Here is a 23,482-nt window from a genome sequence, read left to right on the forward strand (position 1 = left end):
AGATGAAGCTTCATTCATGGGTTGTTCTCATGAAAACTATTAACCAGACTAACTTCAATTTTGTTTAGAAACCCAAGAGTTGTACTGCAGCAGCAGCAACACGTAGCATCAATCCTGAGATAAAGATAGACTCATACCTTAACAAAGTGTGCCCAGCTACTGAGAACATATACAATGATGATTTCTACACCAAGCAAGATGTAATTGTAACTGCATTAGACAATGTGGAAGCCAGGAGGTATATTGACAGGTAAATCTGTGATCAAAGGTTGATTTGTTTTTTCTTACTTTTTCTCTCCCACTCCCAGGTAGTAATTTATCTTTAGTTTCCTGACATTAATCATTGCTTCATGTCATATAGCTTTGCTTAATTCAAAACAATTTATAAACTCTGTTTAATTCAAAACAATTTATCTTGGCTTATGCTGTATAAGTAATCATTTCAGTAATGAATGGATATCTCTTGAAGTCCCTTGTTAGATTTATATTGAAACAGTTTCACTGCCTTCCACTTTCCTATCAAACTAAATTTAAGATGTGGATTGTAGTATCAATGGTTTAGGGCTGAGCTACTCATAGGACTCTTCATAATAAAAATTTTTGAGTTTCAAATCTTTATTCAGTGGACTCAATCCCCAGTAATGGAAATGTTGCTTGTTTTGGTGAGTCATTATAAATTTTATATAAATTTATGTAATAATTACATAATTATTTAGCTTTTGGAAAGGGACACTCTTTCCTTCTAGTTTGCTTGCTAACTGTGATTCCATCTTGAAACACTCAAAAGGTCATTTTAAGGTTAAAACATTCTGAGTCATAAGAGCAGTCGTGGTGCAGTGGTTAGAATGCAGTATTGCAGGCTAATTCTGCTGACTGCCAGGAGTTTGATTCTGTCATACTCAAGGTTGACTCAGCCTTCCATCTTTTGAAACTTGGTAAATGAGGACCCAGATTGCTGGGGGCAATATGCCGACTCTATAAACCAGTTAGGGAGGGTTGTAAAGCATAGTGAAGCGGTACGTAAGTCTAAGTGCTATGGCTATAATCGTTAAACCATAATTAGTTGTATCTGTGGTTTATTGAACTTAGTTTTATATTTCACAGAAAATGTGTTGTACAGTAGAAATCAAAATAAAACATCCTAAAAGATCATGTTGTTGGGTTTATATATTGTGCTAAAATGTGGTTTATCTTTTCTAATATAACTTTGAATATATTTGTCACCTTGATATTGCTTTAACTGCAAAATTTAAACCACTGTCAGCATAATAATATATTAGAAAACATGGGCCTTTTTTCTAAAGGCCAGGTGAGGGCCAGGTAACATGGACTATGTAATTTAGCAACTTGGGCTTCCTTGTACTTTAATTTAGTTTTATTTTATTTTCCTTAGAAGCCTCCTGTCTCAGTAATTGGAAGCAGATAAATTACTTTTACTTCCCCAGGCTTGAAAAATAAAAGGAGTGTCTATAGATAACAAGATACCTGCACCTTATCAATTGTAAAAGAAAGAGCTCCTGCAGTGTTAGTAACATCTGGTTTTTCTCTTCATAGACTAAATAACCTTATGAAATTTTTCTTAATTAACATTCTAAAATTCCCACCTACCAGTATGCTAAATCTCATTTACATGATCATGTTTAGTATTGTATGATGATACAATACTAAACATGTTTAACTTAATGTAACTGCTTTTTTATGCAGGATTTATATTTTATCCAATCAACTTTTTCTTTGTACTTTTCTTTGTTGTGCTAATTATTCCAAGCTTTGAACCAGTTTCCTCTTTTGAACAGAGAAAAACATTTTTATTCTGAAATGTTTCCAATACATCAAACTTAAAATTATCTTCCCTCCCTCTTGGTTGCTTAATTGGGGCTTCGTGTGCTGGGCAGAATCTAATAACACAATTGGCTATCAAAATCAGGATAGAAATACTTAATAAATGTATCCAATTATCTGATTCAATGTTGTGATTTATAATTAGTTGCTCTCTTTTTAGCCAGATAGTCTGAGCTGAGTTGTGAACTCATATCATACTATTTTTTTCCCTGTGTTCTATTATTAGTCAATAAAAATAATTTTATTATTTGCTTCCATTATGCAGTCGCTGCCTAGCAAGCTTACGTCCTCTCCTAGATTCTGGAACAATGGGAACCAAAGGGCATACAGAAGTCATTGTGCCTCATCTAACAGAATCTTACAATAGTCATGTAAGTGGCCATAAAAATGCTTTCCTTTGGGTTGGAGAACATACATTTTATTTGACCTCTTTTGAAATAGATAATCTTTTCTTGCTTTAAAAATCAACTGACATTAGATATTTGTACAGATTTTGCATATAAGGTCAAAATATTCTTGAGCAAATATGTCAAATTCTTCTGCTTTTGGAAACCATTTTAAGACACTCAAAACATAAAAGTAAACTATTATAATATTATAATTGATATCTAAAATAATCAAGGACTAAACCATATAGTAAGACGTTTGATTGTTGATTAAGGTAAAGTATTTCAGTATTCAGTTTTTCTTTGCCAATCCATGTTAGAATTTATGGTTTCCATAAACATTATTTGTCTTTGAAAATATAATTTACTTGTTAAGGCATTCTGACCTCATTGCTAAGACAGTTTACTTAGAACATAGAATATCAGGGTTGAACAGACCTTGGAGGTATTCTAGTCCATCCCCACCCAAGAGATCCTTTACCATTCCAAAAAAATGGCTGTCCAATCTTTTCTTCCAGTGATGGAATACCCACAAATTCTAGAGGCAAGCCTTTCCACTGATTTATTATTCTCACTGTCATTGTTTTAATTTTATCTTATTGAAATAATTCTTAACTCTCAATGTGAAAGGTATATTGATTTGAAAGAAAATTGGCTTCTATATGTATATATTTAACATTAACTCCTTTTAATCCAGGCTGTGAATTTTTTTTTTTTAATTTGATTTATATGCCACCCTTCTCCGGAGACTCAGGGTGGCTTACAATGCGTTAAGCAATAGCCTTCATACTTTTGTATATTTATACAAAGTCAGCTTATTGCCCCCACAAACTGGGTCTTCAATTTACCCACCTTAGAAAGGATGGAAGGCTGAGTCGACCTTGAGCCTGGTGAGAATTGAACTCGCAGTAATTGCAGGCAGCTGGATGTTAAATGCTGCCTTAGGAGGCATTAGCCTGCTACGCCACTCAGGCTCCTTTAATTAACTTATTTCAGTTAGCTAATTAACTGAATTAGAGAGGAAATACTAAATCCTAGTGTATTTCTATCTTTTTGTGTCTATGTAATCTTTTTGTGTGTGTGCTTTTTTTTATATTCAGCGAGATCCACCTGAAGAAGAAATACCATTTTGTACAATAAAGTCTTTTCCAGCTGCTACTGAACACACAATACAGTGGGCAAGAGACAAGGTAAATTTTAGCATGAGCATGATACATTCAAATTAGAAAGACAAGTTCCATTAAAAGGAAGAAAAAGTGAAAATGAATTGCAATCCTGGTTTCTTTTTCTAGGAAGAAAATAGGTAGATATGCAGTAGTATTTTCTCATAACATTTGATTTTTTTTTTTTTTTTTAGTTTGAAAGTGCTTTTTCACACAAGCCTTCCCTATTCAATAAGTTTTGGCAAACATATCCATCAGCAGAAGAAGTGTTACAGGTAATATTCTAAATTATGATTAAAATTACATTGGAATTACTATGTTTGTTATTTAATAAGTAAATTTTATGAAGTAAGTTTTACATATTTGAGGGAATATTGTTTAATATAATTAAATCTTGGGACATGGTGGTTCAGTGGCTAAGATGCTGAGCTTGTCAATCGAAAGGTCGGCAGTTCAGCAGTTCAAATCCCTAGGGCCGCGTAACGGGGTGAGCCCCCATTATTTGTCCCAGCTTCTGCCAACCTAGCAGTTTGAAAGCACGTAAAAAATGCAAGTAGAAAAATAGGGACCACCTTTGGTGGGAAGGTAACAGCATTCCGTGTGCCTTTGGTGTTTAATCATGCCAGCCATGTGACCCCGGAGAGGTCTTCGGACAGCACTGGCTCTTTGGCTTTGAAACAGAGATAAGCACCGTCCCCTAGAGTCAGGAACGACTAGCACATATGTATGACGGGAATCTTTACCTTTACCTTTATAATTAAATCTATATATAAATCTATATTATAATTAAATCATGTTCATATTCTTCCAAAAAGCTATGCAGAGGTTTGAACTAGAACAATCTTTTGAAATGAATTGGGTAAAATTTCATTTTAAAACTTACTGTGAATATTTCAGTGATATTAGTGATGGTGGAATTGTAACTTCTGAGTAAATGTTTATGAAGATTCTCAGTCATCTGGGTCATGATTGTCTCAAAGGTGCTTTTCAAAACTGGATTTTCTTGAATTTTTTTCCCCTTGGAAACATTTCATTTCTCATCCAAGAAGCTTCTTCAGTTCTTAAACTGAAGAACTGAACTAAACTGAAGAAGCTTCTTGAATGAAAAATGAAATGTTTTCAAAGAAAAAAACCAGGAAAGTCCAGTTATCTTTTGAAAAGCACCTTTGGGAAAAAATTTGAATAATTTTATTATTGCAATTGTCTCAACATTCTACTCTTTCTGTGTTTCTTTATTGTGAAATAATTATATCATCTATAAGGTAAAAGGTTGTACTTTATGTTACCCAGTGAGACAGATATTGATTCTTATTGAATTGAAAGCTAGAATTTAATTGTGATCTAGGGTTATAATGGGTTAGTGTAAAGGAATGAATTCAGAGCATATATATATCTTAAATCATAAAGTGTTTAATGTTCAAAAGAAAAAATATAACATACAAACTATGAATTTTCCACAGTGTAAGATTTGGGATTGAATATAGTTAGGGCAAAAATATAAATTTCTGTTTTGCTATATATTTTTGGTTATTATCTTGCATGTTTACTACTGATTATAATTCTGTATTAACACATACTGTGGAAATACATATGTTTTAATTACATGTAATTTGTGACATATGCTCAAGGCTTGTTTTTATGTTTTCTAGAGAATAAAATCTGGGGAAAGTTTGGAAGGCTCTTTCCAAGTGATTAAGTGCCTGGGTAGAAGACCAAGAAACTGGTCCCAATGTGTTGAATTGGCAAGATTAAAATTTGAGAAGTACTTTAATCATAAGGTATGAATGCTTTACTTCTTTTGTTAATGACAAGTGATAAAAATAGGCAAGACCTCATTTATTAAAAGTACCTCTTTTATTTGTTTGTACATAAATTAAGCAGATTATTTATTTATTTAAAATACTTTTATGCTATCATTTTTAAAATACACTTTCTAAAATAATGCATTGCTGTATATATAGTTTATTATTTATTTACTTAGTTGCCAGGCTAATCAAAGGTAAAATACAATATTTTCTAGGATGAAATAAGCAAAATAAATACAATGAAATATATATGTGCTAAATACAAACAGCCAGTGTTCAAATAAAAACATTGCCTGTACACAATAGTCTGATCTGTTCAATATAATGGATTCCTGTATTGTGTATTTTATTGCAATTTCTTATCTGATAGACTTTAGAATAGTTTACATGTACCATGCTTTCTTTAATGAAAAACATTTATATGTACTCATTGAACTATGCTATTTATTTTTTTACTTAGGCTCTTCAGTTACTGCATTCATTTCCCATTGATACACGATTAAAAGATGGCAGTAAGTGCAGTAATTTTATATTCTATCAAATTTATTTTTGCTGTTTTTAGCAATTAATTTGTTTTTTTTTTTGAATTGGCAGGTTTGTTTTGGCAATCACCAAAAAGGCCACCTTTTCCCATTCAGTTTGATTTTAATGACTCTTTGTAAGTACATTTCTCTTTTTTTATATATTGTTATTGTAATTGACAAAAATGCTTATCTATGGACTTATAGAACTAGTTTTATATTGGTATTTGTATACGAATATGGTATCAGAAGATCTTTTATGACTTTAAGAATAAGCTCTTAAGTCCTGTAATAAAGCCTTCTGATGTACACATGTGTTAGTGAATTGCTTTTGTTTTTTTTGGGCTAAACTTGTTTGGTGTTATCTCTGAATGCGCCATTCAATAACTTTTAGAACATGTACACTGCTCAAAAAAATAAAGGGAACACAAGCAGAAGACATCCGAGGTCTGAATGAATGAAATAGCCTTATTAAATACTTTGTTCGTTACATACAGTAGTTTTGTGTTCCCTTTAGGTGTTTGAGCAGTGTATAAACTACTGTATGTAAAGAACAAAGTATTTAATAAGGCTATTTCATTCATTCAGATCTCGGATGTCTTCTGCTTATGTTCCCTTTATTTTTTTGAGCAGTATATTTTTACACAGCCAATCACATGAAAGTGCTAATTTTAGAAATGTTTCAATGAAAATTCATGCCTAAATTTGTTTTGCATTTATATCAAAATGAGGATTTAAATTCTAGATCCAAGATACTGTTTCCTGATACTTCAACCCCCCAAATGTCTCATTGCTTCAAGGACTTGCTCTGTATTTTATCATATGTCCATTGGAAAAAGTGCACCTTTTGTTTCCAAATCCTATCAAGATATGGAAATTCCAAGTCATTTATTTGGTTTTCTACAGCCAGTAACAATTAGCTTTGGGCTAATAATCCTTATTTTTGCTTTATTTAATGGAGTTGGTGTAGCATTCTGAATACTTGCTCTGGCATAATAGTGCTTTATAATCATTTCAAGTTTCTAAATATAAATTAATGGACTGAAAGAGAGAAGCAAAGAAAAAGATTGAAGGGTTGGTTGGAAGGATAACAAGGAGGGATAACAAATAAAGAAAATTTACAATCCCAAAGATAAATTTCTTGTTGTTTACAAATGTTAGAAAAACATTGCCTCTAAGTATTCAACATCCTTTCTCCGGAGCATTATAATTGGAGACCTTTGATGAAATAATACCTATGATTTAAAAATAAGTCCCACAAATTATATTTCAAAGGGCTGTCCTGGCTTTAGGAAGGTCTCAGTTGATTCTGAACTTTCTCTCAGAACATTCTGCTATGTTTAAGAGCATCAATTATTTTCTCCAAAGGAATCTCATTTGACTTGAGATTCAGTTAAATATAGTTTGCTGTAAACTTGATTGGAGAAGCTTTTTGTTTTATTTTCCTACAATCTCTCTCTTCTTTTTCTTTAGGCACTACAGTTTCATACTGAGTACAGCAAAACTGTTTGCAACAATTTATTGTATCTCTTTTACAGAAAAGGTAAACCTTCAAATAGCTGATACAGTATTTGCACTACAGGTAGTCCTTGAGAAACAACATGCCACTTAACAACAATTTAAAGTTACGGCCAACACCCCAAAACTATATATGACCCTATTTCAAAGTTACAACAGCTGCAGTGACACTGGTCATTCACTTTTTTGACAGACCACTGGCATGCTGCAGCACTCCCCACTTCTCTTCCTCCCCCCATCCCATCAAACTTGCAGTTCTCAGGCGTCTCGCCAAGCCTCCCCATGCCTCCTGGAAGCAGCTGTCATTTTTGGGGGACCTGATAATTCCTTGCTAAAATGACAGCTGCTTTCAGAACTTTCTGTGCCAGTCAGCTGACCCCAATCAACTGGCCAGCAGGAAGCTGTGACTATCTCCTGCCTCTGGCCTGGCTTTGGGAAGCCAGACCTTGCATAAAAGGCAGCTTCAGGATAAGCTTCCCAAAACCTTTCCCTTATTTAGCCCCCTTTTTTCTCCAGAAAGCCACATTTTAATCATCATCATCATCATCATCATCATCATCATCATCATCATCACCATCACCATCATCATCTGGGAAGTCAGATTTATTGCTCTCCCCACTACACCAATTAGTTCCTAAAATTAAACTCCCTCTCTTCTCTAATCTCTATTCCTTTTAAAAACCTTACCTTGATTCCAAGTTGAAGAGTAGAGGAATCAAGCAACAAGGAGCATCCTTCATTTTGTTGAACAATTTTTGGAGATGATGTTCAAGGGAAAAAGTTGCAGAAATGTTTTATATCTTTGCTTCCTTTATTCCTCTTCAGTTTGGAGGTAAAGCAGGGGTGAAATGCTCCCGGTTCGGACCGGATCACCCGATCCGGTAGTGATGGAAGAGGTAGTTTGGAGAACCGGTAGCAAAAATCCCTGAGGGCCCCCCCCCATTGCCCAGCTGAGCAAAATCATCATTTTTTTTAAAATTATTTTTAAAAGCATTTTTTCTACAACCTCTTTGGCCGAAAAAATGCTTTTAAAAGTAAAAAAAAAGCCTCTGATGATTGCACGGTTCAGCTGGGATCATCAGAGGCTTTTAAAAGCATTTTTTTCTACAACCTCTTCCCCCGAAGAGGTTATAGAAAAAATGTTTTTAAAGGGAAAAAAAGCCTCTGCTGATCAGGCAAGTCAACTGGGATCATCAGAGGCTTTAAAAAAAAACAACCTTCTGCTGATCAGGCAAGTCAGCTGGGATTGTCAGAGACTTTAAAAGCATTTTTTTTACAATCTCTTCAGCTGTATAGATGTTGTAGAAGAAATGGTTTTAAAAGTAAAAAAAAAAAAAGTTGGCCACGCCCGCTCAGTCATATTAACATCACCACCACCAAGCCACACCCACAGAACTGGTAATAACAAATTTTATATTTCACCACTGAGGTAAAGTATTTAAAAAAGGATAGAGATTGGAAAGCAGAGAGGGAATTTAGTTTTAGCACCTAATTTTGGGAGTGGGAGAGTCAAGTCTCCCAGCTTTTTTTTTTTTTTTTTTGAAATGTGGTTTTCTGAGGGAAGGATGGGACTAAACAAGGGAAAAGTTTTAGGAAGCTATTCCTGAAGCTGCCTTTTATGCAAGGGCTGGCTTCCCAAAACCAGGCAAGAGGCAGGAGAGCTTTGCAATCTTCTGCTGGCCAGCTGATCGAAGCAGAAAGCTCTGAAAGGCTAGATAACTTATCCTTTTTTTGCCCCAAAATGCAGGCATCTTGGTAGGAAGAAGGGCAGGGACAGAATTAGGAAAGACAGGAGCACCTGGTATTTTTCTTCTCCTTTGTTTTTCCCTGGCAAGATAGTTATCTGTGCTGCAGGCCTGCTTGCATGTTGGGGAAGGCCTAGAGAAGCCTGGATCTCCCCACTAGGCCTCAGGAAATGCACTGGGGAGAGCACAGATAGCTGGCAGCTCATTTAACGTTGTCCCAATTTTCAACCCTAATGGGCAGTCTCGTATTAGGGTCATACCTCAAGGACTACCTGTAGTCTGTTTTTGTTAGTTTTTCAAAGTAATTTGAAAAGTCAAGAAACAGAGTTAAGAAACCTTTTAAATCCAGTGTTTAGCTGGATTTCTCCCTCTTTATTTTATCTGGATTATGCTTCCTGATACTCTACTTTCCAGGGTTTTTTTTCTTGCAATATATTTATTCTTATTAATTATAATCGAATTTTTTACACACACACACACACACACACACACACACACACACACACAGATTATTTCCATTCTGTAATATTAAAATACCTGTCAACAAAAGGCAATAAGCAACTTTGCGGTTTTATTCATATAATTTTATATGTGTGAAAGAAATATTGTCTAGGAAACATTATCAGTCATATTTTGTTAAAACACAGACTCATGAAATCTGCTCTAACAAATATATTGTAAATATATTTATAAATTATTTTGCTAGTTGATTTCCTTGTTTTGGAGTGGAATGAGAAGTAAAATAACTTTGAAGAGTGCCTGTTTCATGCAATTAATAATAATTGGGATTTTTTAAAAACAAATATAGGATGTATCACAAGACACTATTTTCAAGATAATTTCTGGGTTAAAGATTCAGGAGTTTCGACCCTCTAACAAAGTAAGTTCAACTGTTGAGTAATATGTATCTTCTTTTTGTCTTTTTTTCTGATTATTGCCTAGGATAGTGGATGGATGGATGGATGGAGATAGACAGATAGATACTGTGTTTCCCCCAAAATAAGACCTATTCAAAAATAAGCCCTAGCTTTATTTTTACATGTGCCTAATATAAACCCTATCCCCAAAATAAACCCTAGTTAAGACCCACCTACTCTCACACCATCTGGTTGTACGAGTGGGGTGAGGTGCATGCATAAAAATCAAGCTAGGGCAGGAGTGGAGGGTGAAGCTGTCCTACGTGCCCTAAACCTGCTTACCTTAGGACCGCCGCAGCCAGGCCTCCCCTGCCCCTATACCTGTTGCACTACTGCCTGACTTCTTCAGCTGCTTGCAGCTGCTCTCGGCCAGACATATATGCTGGTCGCACTGGTGCTGCCACTCATAGCAGGAGGCCGTATGGTGCATCACGCTGGTGCCACCTCTGATGCTTGTAATGGTGCAATCTGCCGTACAGCCTTCTGCTGTGACTGGTGGCATCAGCGTGGCAAGCTACACAGCATCTGGCTGAGAGCTGCTGCAAGCAGCTAAAGAAGCCAGACAGCAGCGCAACAGGTGTCGGTGTGTGGGAGGCCTGACTGCGATGGTCTTAAGGTAAGCAGGTAAGACATCCCTTGAAAATAAGACCTAGTGCTTATTTTGGGGCCCAGAAGAAAATACGACCAGATCTTAATTTGGGGGAAACATGGTAGATGGATGGATGGATGGATGGATGGATGGATGGATGGATGGATGGATACATACATACATACATACATACATACATACATACATACATACATAGAATAAATGCTAGTTTTCCTGAAATAAATTGTGCTGAAGATGGTGGGGTGGATGGCATACTCGGAGTGCAGGCCAGACATCTCAGAGGGCATATAGGAAAGCCAGAGAATGAATGGTGTGGCATGAGCACAGGAAGGCGGGGATATGGGCAGAGTGGTGGCATGTGAATGCAAAAAGGCTAAGGGTACTTATCAGAATGACTCAGAACATTCCTTATTATCTTCCTCATTGACTTTACTTGTAGGAAGCCTGTAGAGAAGGTTGTAAATGATAATCATATATCCATAGACATTGCAACCTTTGTAAGTGTGAGTCAGTAGCCAGAATTTAAATGACGGGCACATGACTGCAGCAATTCTTTGAGGGCCACAACTTGCTGACAAATCTTGCTGTTGTGAGCCACCCATAGATATCAAGTTAGGCAACCATATAAGTTAAATACATACACACTTATATATATGTTTAAAATAAACTGGTTATATTTATTTATCCAAAAATTTAATGCGTAATTTCTTCTTGATTGATATAATAATGTTGTTTTCAAATGTTCTTATGATGCCACTTTCCACAAATATAAAAGTCACAATGCAGGCACTTCTCAGCTTAATAAAGGGACTTACGACCAAGGTTCAAAGTAATGGCTGTTGGAATGCCCCTGTGGTTACATGATTGTGATCTGGGCTCTTGGCAACCTGTCTGCACTTACAACAAGTTGCCAAGCCCTCTGCAATCATTTGATTGCTATTTGCAATCTTCCCTGCTGGCTTCCTCAAAGTCAGTAGGGATACTGCCAGAGAAACTAGCAATCCACTGCTGCAGTCCTTCTGGTTCTTGAGGGCTGGATGAATAAAGGTCCCATACAAACCATTTTGGGACAGACATTTTCAGCCAACCTTATTGAAAGCTGAAGGGTTGCCTGCCGGATTGATTTTGCCCTGATGCAGAATGGCATCCGTCCTCCAAGCAGCTCTACTGTTAAGCAAAAATGCTTGTTTAAAATGTCTACGGCCAAAGCCAAGAGGCATTTTAGCTGCTGCCTCACGTATATATGAGTTGAGCAGCTATATAAATTTGTTTAATAAATAAAATAAATAAAAATGTCCCAGGCTAAAATCCCTTTTTTGATTTCATCATGGACTTTTCCAGCCAGCATCCCTCTGTCAAGCAGCCCTGTCATTTTCAAAGACTCTGGCTGAAAAAAGTTTTTCCACCTTTTAGAAAGATTGCATGAAATGGCTTTCGAACCAGAAAGTTAGCAAATACAGTGTTTCTAAATGCTATACAGGCTAATGCAGTGGCCCCTAACCTTTTGGCACCAAGGTTCGGTTCCGTAGAGGGAGGTTTGTCCGTGGATTGCCGGGGGTGTGGTTTCGCATGCTGCGGCTGGGTGCTGGTCCACAGACCTGGGGTTGCAGATCCCTGGGCTAATGTACAGTGGGGAAGGGAGTCAGTTGTCTGTGCCAGAGAATGAAAGCTCTGATTCCAAAGAGCCGAATCTTCTTTCTCTAGCACAGACAGCCAGCTCCCCTTACCACCCTGTGCTAGACTAGGAAGCTCATGTGTGGGGAGAGGAACTGGCTGTCTTTGACAGAAAAAGGAAATTTGTATCCTGAAGATCTCTCTGGCAAGCAGCATTTTGCTCTCGGAGAGGCTTGATGAAAAAGATCCCTCATGAAAGGACTTCTTCATTCAGCTTCACTGAGAGCAAATTACTGCCTGAAGGTGAGATTCTACCCCTTTGGCAAGCAGTATTTTGTTCTCCAAGAAGCTGAGTAAACACTGATTCTTCACATGGAGTGGAGGTGTCTGCCCTCTTTTTCAGCAGGTAGATCTCTCACTCCATTTGCAGGCTCCATTAAGGTCATAAGTAGAGAATTACCATATATCCAAGTCTACCCTAAAGCTTGAGTCATAATTTTGGTACTTGATTTTTAGGCATAATCTACCAGTCTGCTGCTTTTATACTTATCTTCCCAGTCTAAGTGTGTTTGGTGTCAATCCCAAAATGTGTAAATTTAAATTGTATTGCAATGAAAAATAGTATTTTCCCTGATGCTTTATTTTTATATTTTATAATAAGCAGTAATCTTTTTCTCAATTTAAATTTGTTGTACTATTTATTGTTAATGTTTATAGGTTGTACAAACAGATGAAGCAGTACGGAAACCAGATCCTATTCCTGTAAGCAGTGAGGATGAAAGAAATGCTCTTCTTCAATTGGAGAGTGCCATCTTGGCCAACAAAGCTACAAAAAGTTAGTATCCATTATTAGAAATATAGAAAACTGACTTTTAATCAGATTGATCCACTCTATATATGCATACATTAAAAACAGTTATATAAAATTTACATCGATACATCAAAACAATTGATAAATATATAGAAAAAAGTAAGAGCCACAATGGATAGGAAAAGAGAGAGCAAAAGATTTTCAGAAAAGGGGATTTTATATGATGTTTGAATGCCAGATCAGAGGGGATTTGACTTCAGATATGGCACACAATTTGGCTTCTTTCAATAATTTACTGGAGGGCAAGCTCTCACTAAGAAACCTAGCACATCTTTAGTACTTGAAAGTTAATTATTAGTACTGTGAAAGACAGGTGAAAGACTTTTCTGTTTTCCATAAAATCAGCATTGATTAGTAGTCTGGTTAAGCTCTTTCAAGATTTTTAAGGCACTCCAAATAGATTTGCTTTTATTGATTGATCAATTAATCGTATTGCTATATAGAATGTTTTATTATATGCTTTTGTCCAAATATGGCTGCCTCAAGAATGAAGCACAGGCAGTGATGTGCTGGAGACAGCTCGTACTGGCTATCAAGGAGGTGTGGGATTCAGCCGATTTGGACTGGTTCGGGCGACCAGATGCTAATTTTACATCTAGTTTGCCAAACCGGTAGTTGCAAGCACTGGCTGGCCCCACCCACCCCACCTCTCCTAGGAGTCTCCATGGAGGCTGAATAGGCCATGCCCACCATGGCCACCCCCATCCAGCAACCGGGCAGAGAACCAGTTGCTAAATTTTTTGAATTCTACCCCTGGTCACAAGAGCTGATTTATAAAACTGTGGTAATTTTGCCAACTGGTAGAGGGCTCAGGTACAATGACTAGCACACTAGTAAGTTTTATTGTGGCTAATGGCTTAGTGTGATGGCACCAATGGAGCTGGCAAAACTGGTTCTTAAACATTTACAAGCACATACTACTGCATACAGTTTTTGCAGTCATGAAATCTGAATGACACACTTTTTAAGAAAATTGAAACAGTACTCTTTCAAATTGTAAACTGTTTTTCAATAGCTAAGTAAGCTAAATTTTTATGACTATATTATGTTTTGTTAAATGCACATTTTTGCTTTTTGTAAGACTTCAGAATACTAAGTTTTTAACTATTCTTCATTAATGAAAAAGTGGATCTGTATAGAAAAATAGATGTTGTCTCTTGTTTATGGAGTTCTTCTTTCTATAAGTACACTGTTTTTAAAATATGGTTATTTCCAATCTATTCCTTTTTGCTATTAAATTGTCTCCTTATTCCAGAAGGAGGTTTCTGCAGCTGATTAATATTTCTAATAATTTCCTATTTTATGGCTTTTTAGATATATTAATATAAACAAAATTTTCCTTAAGGAAAATTAAAATAAATATTTAAAATAATTATGAATTAATAAAGAAATTTGGTTTCTGATTAGGTGACTTGCAGGTGAAGGAACTTAACTTTGAAAAGGATGATGACAGTAATGGCCACATAGACTTTATTACAGCAGCTTCCAATTTGCGTGCCAAAATGTATAACATTGAACCTGCAGATAGATTGAAAACAAAACGTATAGCTGGAAAAATTATCCCTGCTATTGCAACTTCTACAGCAGCTGTATCTGGCTTGGTGAGTAAGACTGCATTTTTATTCAGATACAAAAATACACAGGTTTGTAGTTCATTTATGTATGTTGTACACATCCAATGTTATTTTAGTTGTATTTTAGATGAAATATGTCAGTTTTTTGTGGTTTTTTATTCCTTTTTGTTCTCTAGGTTGCTTTGGAATTGATCAAAGTAGTGGGTGTCTGCCCATTTCAAGCATATAAGAACTGTTTTTTCAACTTGGCCATTCCAATAATTGTCTTTACAGAAACAGCTGCAGTTAGAAAAACAGAAATAAGGTAAATTAAGATATTAAAAGAGGATATATTTTGAATATGCAATTTTTCAATGAAATCTCTGTATATATTAAATATTATTATGCAACTGAAAAAAAGTTTATCAGCAAAGTTAATTTTTTAGAATATCACCTCCTGCCAGACAGGAAATACAAAGAGTATACAACAATATTTTGTTCTAATTTTGGGGAAAAAAACAGCATTTCCTAAAATATCCCATTGGAACATTCCCACCAAGTTGTGTTCTGATAGGATAGAACTCTAAACATTCCAAACATTCTGTATTTCATATGGAACAAAGCTCTAAGTGTTCATAGTGTTACACTGCAGGTCATGATGAAAATTTGGATTAAAAGAAATGGGTAACAATCCCAAAGTAGGAGGCATGGGGGATGTCCTTGATAGACAGTGGAAAGATCCATTACCAAACCAACTATCAGAGAAGTGTGGTTTAGAAGTTTATTCCAAGAATTCATTAATTTACAAAAATGCCTGAAACAGGCTCCTCTCTATTCATGTGAAGTTAAAGTGAGAGAGTTGTCATATTCTGTTTCTATTACTAATACTAATAAATCTAATACTCTCCGTCTGTCTCTGTCTCTCTCCACCTACCTAACTACCCACCCATCTACCTAGCTACCTACCATAGCTGCCCATCTAGTCAATGGCTCTGGTGGGCTAATTCAATATGACTTTGGCTTCTCAAACTTGCTATCAATATTCAACAAATGAAACCATTTTTTTTCTTTCCTGTGCAACTTTAAAGCTCTACTGTAACATCAGTTTGGCAATTTCTTATTCCCCAGCACTATTTTAGGGATTTACAAAAATGGGTTTCATTCTTATTTTGTAACAGAAATGGAATATCTTTCACAATCTGGGATAGATGGACTATTCATGGGAAAGATGATTTCACACTGTTGGACTTCATAAATACTGTCAAAGTAAGGTTTTTAAATAAAATATATAGCAGAAATAATTGGGAGACCTGTTAATGTTCTGATAGATTTCATTAAAAGCTTTACTGCCATTTAAGTTATTAGCTACCATCAGCTGAAGTTTTTGTTTTATAATATGTGTTTACTAAAGAAGTAAAGATTATATAAAATAGATAAAAATGATCACACTGAATTGCATTTTTTTCCTTTGTTTCTGCTCAATTTTCTATGTGATACAGTTGAATTTTTTAAAATGTGTGTGTTACAGGAAAAATATGGAATTGAACCAATCATGGTTGTCCAGGGAGTCAAAATGTTGTATGTACCTGTAATGCCTGGCCACGTTAAACGATTAAAGCTGACGTAAGTGTTAACTGGGCATAACTCAAAAATTAATGGGGACTTTGAGTTTCTACCAAAAAATTCTGTTTTACTCTGGTTATGTTGGCAGATTTCTTTTTTTTAAACAGATTGGTATGCTGTGTATCATCTAGGGAACAATAGCATTTTTTGTTGTTTGGGTTACTCCTCTTAAATGTTAAGAGAAGTTAGCCTTCTTCTAGTTCCAACATTGCTTAGCATCAAACATTAGAACTTTATAAGATTTGATATAGTCTGGTTTTCATTTCCTTTCTTTGAATGGGTGGGAAAAAAGTTATCTTAGGAAAAAAAAAACATCTGAAGAAGTTCTGGAGCTTAACTGCTATGTTCTTTGTGAGAAGAAAAAAGTTCCAGACTGTTTTCAGATTCTATGATTATTTTTTTCAAGAATTGTTGGGATAATTCATAAATGATACATAATTTATGTTTTCAGAAGTTCAGTACATTCATTATGGTGAGAATGCTATTTGATTATCTGTAAAGATAGCTGATTTCCAACCCTAATTTACATAAAGTCTATTTGTTAGACTTAATCACCACATATGTTTAAGTTTCTAGAGATGCTGAAGTGACATGGAAATGTAGTGCTTTTCATTTCCATTAAATCAGTAAAGCATGATTAGTAGCAGGGTGAGGAGAATTTTGTTTTTAATTTTGTTGTACAAGGTACATCCCTTAAATACTCATACAACTGTTTTATCCTGTCTGCTTTGAGTTCACTTGGCTGATTCTTTATAGGTAGTCCTTGATTTACAATCACAATTGAGCCCAAAATTTTGTTGCTAAGTGAGACAGTTGTTAAGTGAGTTTTGCCCTGTTTTACAACCTTTCTTGCCACAGTTGTTAAATTGAATCATTCCAGTTGTTAAGTTAGTAACATGGCTGTTAAGTGAATCTGGCTTCCCCATTGACTTTGCTTGTCAGAAGATCGCAAAAGAGGATCACATGACGCAGAGCCACTGCAACCTTCAAAAATATGAATCGGATGTCAAGTGTCTGAATTTTGATTACGTAACCATCGGGATGCTGCAAAAGCCATAAGCGTGAAAAATGGGCGTAAATAACTTTTTTCAAAGCCATTATAATTTCAAATGGTCACTAAATAAACTGTTGTAAGTCAAGGACTACCTGTAAGTCTCCAGGGCAAGGTTTCCATTAGTACACTGTTCTACTTACCTGGAAGAACATTCATTTTCTGAATTCTTTCAGGAGGATTTTTTTTTTCTGGATCAGAATGAGAAAGATTCAGTATTAATTGACTTTATTATTGTTTGTATGTAATTTTTAATTAACAATTTGGATTATAATAATTAAATTAATACAAATTAAACAGAAATTAAAATAAACAGGAGTGAAAATGCAAGGAAATGAAAGAAAAAAGAAAAAGATAAAATAATATAGTAAAGAAAAGGAAAACAAATATATAAATGCATGATTTTCAACTTTATTCACAACAAATATAAACAAATTTAATAACTCTTCACCCTCTCTAAATTTGCAATCATTTTCCTCCTTATTCCGTATCCTATCACTTATAAATAAACAAATCCATAAAACATAATCTTTTCAAACCTGGCATTAGGGGAAGGTACAAAAATGTTATCCAGAAGTAACAATATATCTTATTTTCACCTTTATCAAATTCACAAACTTTATGTTCCTTCCTTTTACAGCTTTACTTTATTCAAATATTGAATTCTTCTTAATTTTTCTTTGTCCCATTGTATAGAGTTCTAAAAGGTTTTAACAAACCTTTTGTAAATCCAGTAGGAAAATAATTATCTAGGTCACTCTCTTAGCTTATCATTCCTTTTAAATTTTAAAACCTCAGCCAGTTACTTTTGTAAGTCCAGTGAAACATTGTTTTCTAAATAATTATTTTGGCCTGTCAATTGTAAATCAACTTTCGATACCAAGCTGTCCTGCAGTCTCCTTGTTGGAACAGCCATCCGAAGCACATATGGAGATCTCATATCGCTTCCTTATAAAGAGAGGGTCCAATGATTATCTGTGAATGTCAGCTCCACTTTTGCCAAGCTGTCTTCAGTTGGCAACTTCTACCTTTTCCCAAATTGCTGTCAGGACTACTATTCTAGAAATCTCAGTTTCAGATGCATATCACCTTTAAATATGTCTTCCACCGTAAAAACAAATACTGCACTTTTAGCTTTTTATGATAAGACTGTTTAGTGAATGAATGCACATTGTTAAGCAGAGAACATGGGTTTAGTATTACTGGGACATATAAAATTATTGTTCTACCACAGGGCTGTATTCTGTCAGCATCTTATGTTGTAACTGGAAAATAATGTGACACATTGCATAGACACTCAAATTTTCTTTTATGCTATATTTAAGATGTGAGTGGAGAGAGGAATTCTGTTTTATATAAGGCTGGATTGATAACTGTTTTTGAAGATATGTTTATTTCTAAAATAGAGCAGGTGCTTTTCTTCTATATAGCAAAGTACAGGTAGTTACTCAACTTATCATAATTGAGCCCAAAATTTTTGTTGCTAAGTGGGACAATTGTTAATTGAGTTTTGTCCCATTGTACAATTTTTCTTGCCACAGTTGTTAAATGAATTCCTGCAGTTGTTAAGTTAGTAACACAGTTGTTAAGTGAATTTGGCTTCCCCATTGATTTTACTTGTCAGAAGATTGCAAAATCACATGGCCTTGGGACACTGCAACTGTCATAAATATGAGTCAGTGACCAAGTGTCACGTGTGAAATGGTTATAAGACAATTTTTTGAGAGCCATTATAACTTTGATCAGTATCCATTTGGAATTTAATTTCTTTAAAAGTAGGAAAGAAGTAATCATAGATATGGGAGTTCTAGAAACACAAAATATAAATAAATATAAAATTATGGATCAGATCCTAGATAGAAAACACTTTCTTGTTTACTCAAACTACTTAGATTATAACCTTGTAGTTTTTTATGTTGTCTTTACTTTCTATTTTATAGTTTGTGGTTTTGTTTTTGGATTTTTTAAAAATGTTTTTGTGGATGTTATACTTGAATGTTGTTTAATAATCTGTGTAAGATGCTAAGAGTCTTTAGGACAGAGAGAAAATATGAAAAAAGAACTAGTACTTACAAGGGCCTGACAAAGGAAATAAGGGCAGGGGACATTAAAGGACTAGAAGGTAGAGTTTGAAGTTATCTTTTATGCTCATCTCACACATCCTAAATCATATCATTGTGTCAGGAGTTGAAATACATAGCAAGTGGAATCACTGAGTTGTTAAATTAGTAACAGTTGTTAAGTGAATCTTTCTCATTGACTTTGCTTGTGATCAGATGACCCTGGGACAGTGTAACTGTTATAAATACATGCTAGTTGCTAAGTGTCCAAATTTTGATCACATGACCACTGAGATTCTGCAACAGTTGTAAATGTGAGAAATGGTCATAAGTCACTTTCTTCAGTGCCATTGTAACTTTAAACTGTCACTAAACTAATGGTTGCAAGTTGATGACTATTTGAAATTACCTTTTCTTATCAAAAAGCAAAATTATTCTGGAAAGTTAGAATCCCTACTTCAGAGAAGTCAGTAAACAAAGGTTGATAGAAAAGATTAAGAATGCCCCCTAACTATTGTACAATCATAGCATGTTTTTATTAACACATTTCAGATTGATTCTGATTACCATATGTCCTTAAAAGGTCCATATTAATCTGTAGAAATTATGTCTTGAATTAGTCTTCTCATTCTTCAAGAAACTTGCTTGTGATAAATTTGTTACTTTTTAACTTTTCAATCATATCTCGTAGGATGCAAAAACTTGTGAAACCAGTGGTGAATAAGAAATATGTGGACCTCACAGTATCATTTGCTCCTGAAATAGATGGTGAAGAAGACTTGCCAGGACCACCAGTTAGATATTATTTTGCCCATGAAAATAACTGAGACAGGTCTACTGTTTACAACTTAGTAGGTCATAAGAATTGGGCGTGGCATCATCTCCTTTTTATAAATGGTACTATATATAAAGCCTTAATTCAGAATTGAACAGTGGAAGATGGTGAGTTCTTCTGAGAAGTCCTACAGCAAAATAACTTGTAACATTGTAAGGAAATTTGAAGCTTGCTGGAAAATATTGCTGTTTTTTGTGGAAAAAAATAACTTATTACTATCTTCAAAAAGATCTGAAAGGCGATTACAAAATCTGCACTGAAAACAGGAGCTGAATATTATGTGAGGTGGCAATCAAGACTGGAGAAACTGTACCACGTTCCAAATGATTTTTTTTCCTGCTGTTTTTCGCCACTGCATCGTAATCCTGAACCCATCTATCCTATAATGTTCCATTGCATATTGATCCTGTTTTCGTTGTATAAAATGCAATTTTTTATATAAAATAGGATAAGTTATAGATAGGAAAAACTAAAGTGGTAATGTTGGTTTACTTTATACTTACACCGGAAGTAGAACATCCAAAGGAACATTATGTGAAAAATTGCAGATAATTTGTATTTATTTCCTAAACATTTGATTTTGATATGTTCTTTACATATTGTTGTAAAGAACTATGTATAAAAAAGACTGATTTGATCCTAATTGAAAAGACAATTAACATGCTTTTAATGGAAATATATTATATTTTAGAGAATTTTGAAATTTGAATTTAGCTGATAGTCGCATTATCCATTACTGGGCACTTGTTTTAAACCTCACCCGGTCCTAAACAAAGAAAGTGGGGTTCACTCTTTCATAATAATAAAAGGGACATATAAATGCGTACCACCTATTCATTGATTTCTTTCCTACAGACTCTAACTTTTAGTATATTATTATTATTATTATTGAACTACTGAGCTTGGTTAGGAAAAAACACTTAACGGGATAATTGATAGAAAAGTACACTTTTAGTGCAAAAAAAGTAAGCCTTGCTAAACCATGTTTTGTGGTTGGACTCACAAGCAGCAACCCACTGTTATATAATTAGAAGTGATTCAGATTTAATATATCCAGTTGTTGAACTGTTTTATTGCAATCTCTGGCCAAGGAGTTTATTATTTTTACGTAAGTCCCCTAGGTTTGAAAGTTTTATATTGTTGCTATCACTTAACATGGAACTTGCAATGCTTAAGATGAAAATCAATAGGCTTAAACATACTACAAATGTAAGTGATTATCTCCTTTGGCCACTTTTTAATGTGGTGATTCTGTAAAGTATTTGGATATAAGCATGTTTCAGCTATAATGAGTCTGATTGCAAGCAGTTTAGACATGTAAAGTTAAACATTAAGCTTATTAGCAGAGGACAAGAAAAATTAAGTTCAGTACTCTGCAACCAAGGTAGCTTCCAGAATGTGTTTTTCAACCCCTGAAAACCTCAGCAATACTCATATTAGGTAGGAAATTCAGGGAATTGAAATCTTCACATCTGGACAGCACCCACAATAAAAAAAACAAAAAACCCAGGTTTGGCTTTGTATGAAAAAGTAGTGTTACAGAAGCATAATTCATTTTTGTTTTATGTATGTAGCCTGAATAAATTGTTGCCCATTATATATTGTTCCACCACTGCCTTTATCGTCATTGTGTAGATTATGATAGCGACTTGTTCCTTGTTTCAGTAGACACTTCACGCACCAAACATTAATTATTCTGTGAGCTGAATCCATAGCAAACTTACTCCAACATTTGGGAGTTACTCTTAACATATAAAACTCTTCAGTTTTTAAATTGTATTTTGCCAAATAAATACTTGATGTTTTTAAGTTTTTTAGAAATAGTTTCGGAGAAAGAAAATTACTATGTACTCAGAAAGATTTAAAAATTAGGAGGCAGCAAAACAAGATTTCATGCATGAAGTTATAGTAAGAAATGTATTAAACAATTTAATTTTGTGTTTTATTTAACAATCTGGATGTGATTATGTCTTGTGCTCTCTTTCTATTTTTCTTTGGGGTTACTAATTAGCAATCAGAAGTAGCAACAAGACTGTATTTGCATATGCAAAACTGCATTTGATGTCATACATCAGCCAGCTTGAAATTGAGGGCTCTTTCCTTGCAAGTCTTTCTTGCAGATGTTACTTTATAGAAAAATACAAAAAAGGGCCATCATCAACACAAAAATCTCCATGCCTGTGGTGCAGCTACTTAATCAATCTTGAAGGTTATTTTGCTCACACAGATAATCTTAAATAGGGCTATCAATTTAAAAGAAAAATATGTATAATTATATTATCCTCCCATAGTTTGCATTATTTCTGAATTGATTTCAATACATTTTGAAAAATTATTTTTATTTGTGTATACAAAATAAAATGTATAGCATAAGCAGTTATGAAAACTGCTTTTTGTCTTTCATATTAAATAATTTGAAAAGGTAACATCAAAATGTGCATAACTTTGTCAGTATTTTGGAACATGTTGTAATATGAAAATATAATTGATGGTTTACAGTGAGAACCAGGCATGTAATTTTATTGAAATAGATAAAAATCATCCATTGTCATCAGGGGCCTAGTGTTTAGTGTTCCATCACAGTACTGTTTACATTAGAATAGTAGCAGTAACAGAATAATTTATGTTTCCTGCATCCTACTTAGACTTGAACTATCATTACCAGAAGACGATGACTTCTGTAAATATCTATTGATCATAAAGTCATGGAGGTCTCTAGCATGGCACTATTGATTACCTCTTGATGTATGTTTGTAGTTCTTTTGGAATATACTTCTGTAGCAACACTGTTCCAAGATATTTTGTTACCTAGAGCAAAGAAAAATACCATGTGTCCATACACATTAACACTAGCAATGTTCTCCACCATGCTTAAGACAGCAGAGAACTGTTAATTCTGTTAACCAAGTGAATGTCTCACTGCATAATGTTAGGACAGGCACCAAAAGCTTCAGTGAGGAAATTGTTGCATGGTAAGAGTTAAACAGCATGACCATGTCCAAAAATGGTATATAAGGTGATAATATTGCAAGTGTTTCCAATTTCAAGTCTCCATCATTACTCCTCATGATGTAATTATACAGTCCCAATCCTACAAGTAGTCTTCAACTTACATCCATTTATTTAGTGACCAAAGTTCCCCAGACCACAGTACTGAAAAAAGTAACTTATGACCGTTTTTCACACTTGTGACCATTTCAGCGTCCCCATGATCACATGATCAAAATTTGGGTGCTTGGCAACTGGCATGTATTTATAACAGTTGTGCTATCATATGATCATCATTTGTAACCTTCCCAACTGGCTTCTGACAAGCAAAGTTACTGGACGAAGCCAGATTTGTTTTAACAACTGCATGATTCACTTAA

General features: G+C 34.7%; 1 protein-coding gene across 2 annotated transcripts in view; it reads left to right on the top strand.

Moving 5' to 3' along the window:
• Positions 1 to 21,713, top strand: part of UBA6 (ubiquitin like modifier activating enzyme 6) — an 87,207-nt gene extending 65,494 nt beyond the window's left edge. For both annotated transcript variants that reach the window (XM_034416292.3, XM_034416293.3), the window contains exons 19-33: positions 69 to 250; positions 2,108 to 2,213; positions 3,329 to 3,418; positions 3,586 to 3,666; positions 5,041 to 5,169; positions 5,657 to 5,708; positions 5,791 to 5,854; positions 7,191 to 7,260; positions 9,789 to 9,860; positions 12,839 to 12,956; positions 14,400 to 14,593; positions 14,743 to 14,870; positions 15,724 to 15,811; positions 16,074 to 16,168; positions 19,971 to 21,713. In XM_034416292.3, the coding sequence (XP_034272183.1) occupies positions 69 to 250; positions 2,108 to 2,213; positions 3,329 to 3,418; positions 3,586 to 3,666; positions 5,041 to 5,169; positions 5,657 to 5,708; positions 5,791 to 5,854; positions 7,191 to 7,260; positions 9,789 to 9,860; positions 12,839 to 12,956; positions 14,400 to 14,593; positions 14,743 to 14,870; positions 15,724 to 15,811; positions 16,074 to 16,168; positions 19,971 to 20,106 (1,605 nt within the window). In that variant the 3' untranslated portion in view covers positions 20,107 to 21,713. The remainder of the gene's footprint in view (positions 1 to 68; positions 251 to 2,107; positions 2,214 to 3,328; positions 3,419 to 3,585; positions 3,667 to 5,040; positions 5,170 to 5,656; positions 5,709 to 5,790; positions 5,855 to 7,190; positions 7,261 to 9,788; positions 9,861 to 12,838; positions 12,957 to 14,399; positions 14,594 to 14,742; positions 14,871 to 15,723; positions 15,812 to 16,073; positions 16,169 to 19,970) is intronic.
• The last annotated feature ends 1,769 nt before the right edge of the window (positions 21,714 to 23,482 follow it).

The sequence above is a fragment of the Pantherophis guttatus genome, chromosome 4, assembly GCF_059756535.1.
Source record: "Pantherophis guttatus breed Tessera chromosome 4, ASM5975653v1, whole genome shotgun sequence".
Taxonomy (NCBI): Eukaryota; Metazoa; Chordata; class Lepidosauria; order Squamata; family Colubridae; genus Pantherophis; species Pantherophis guttatus.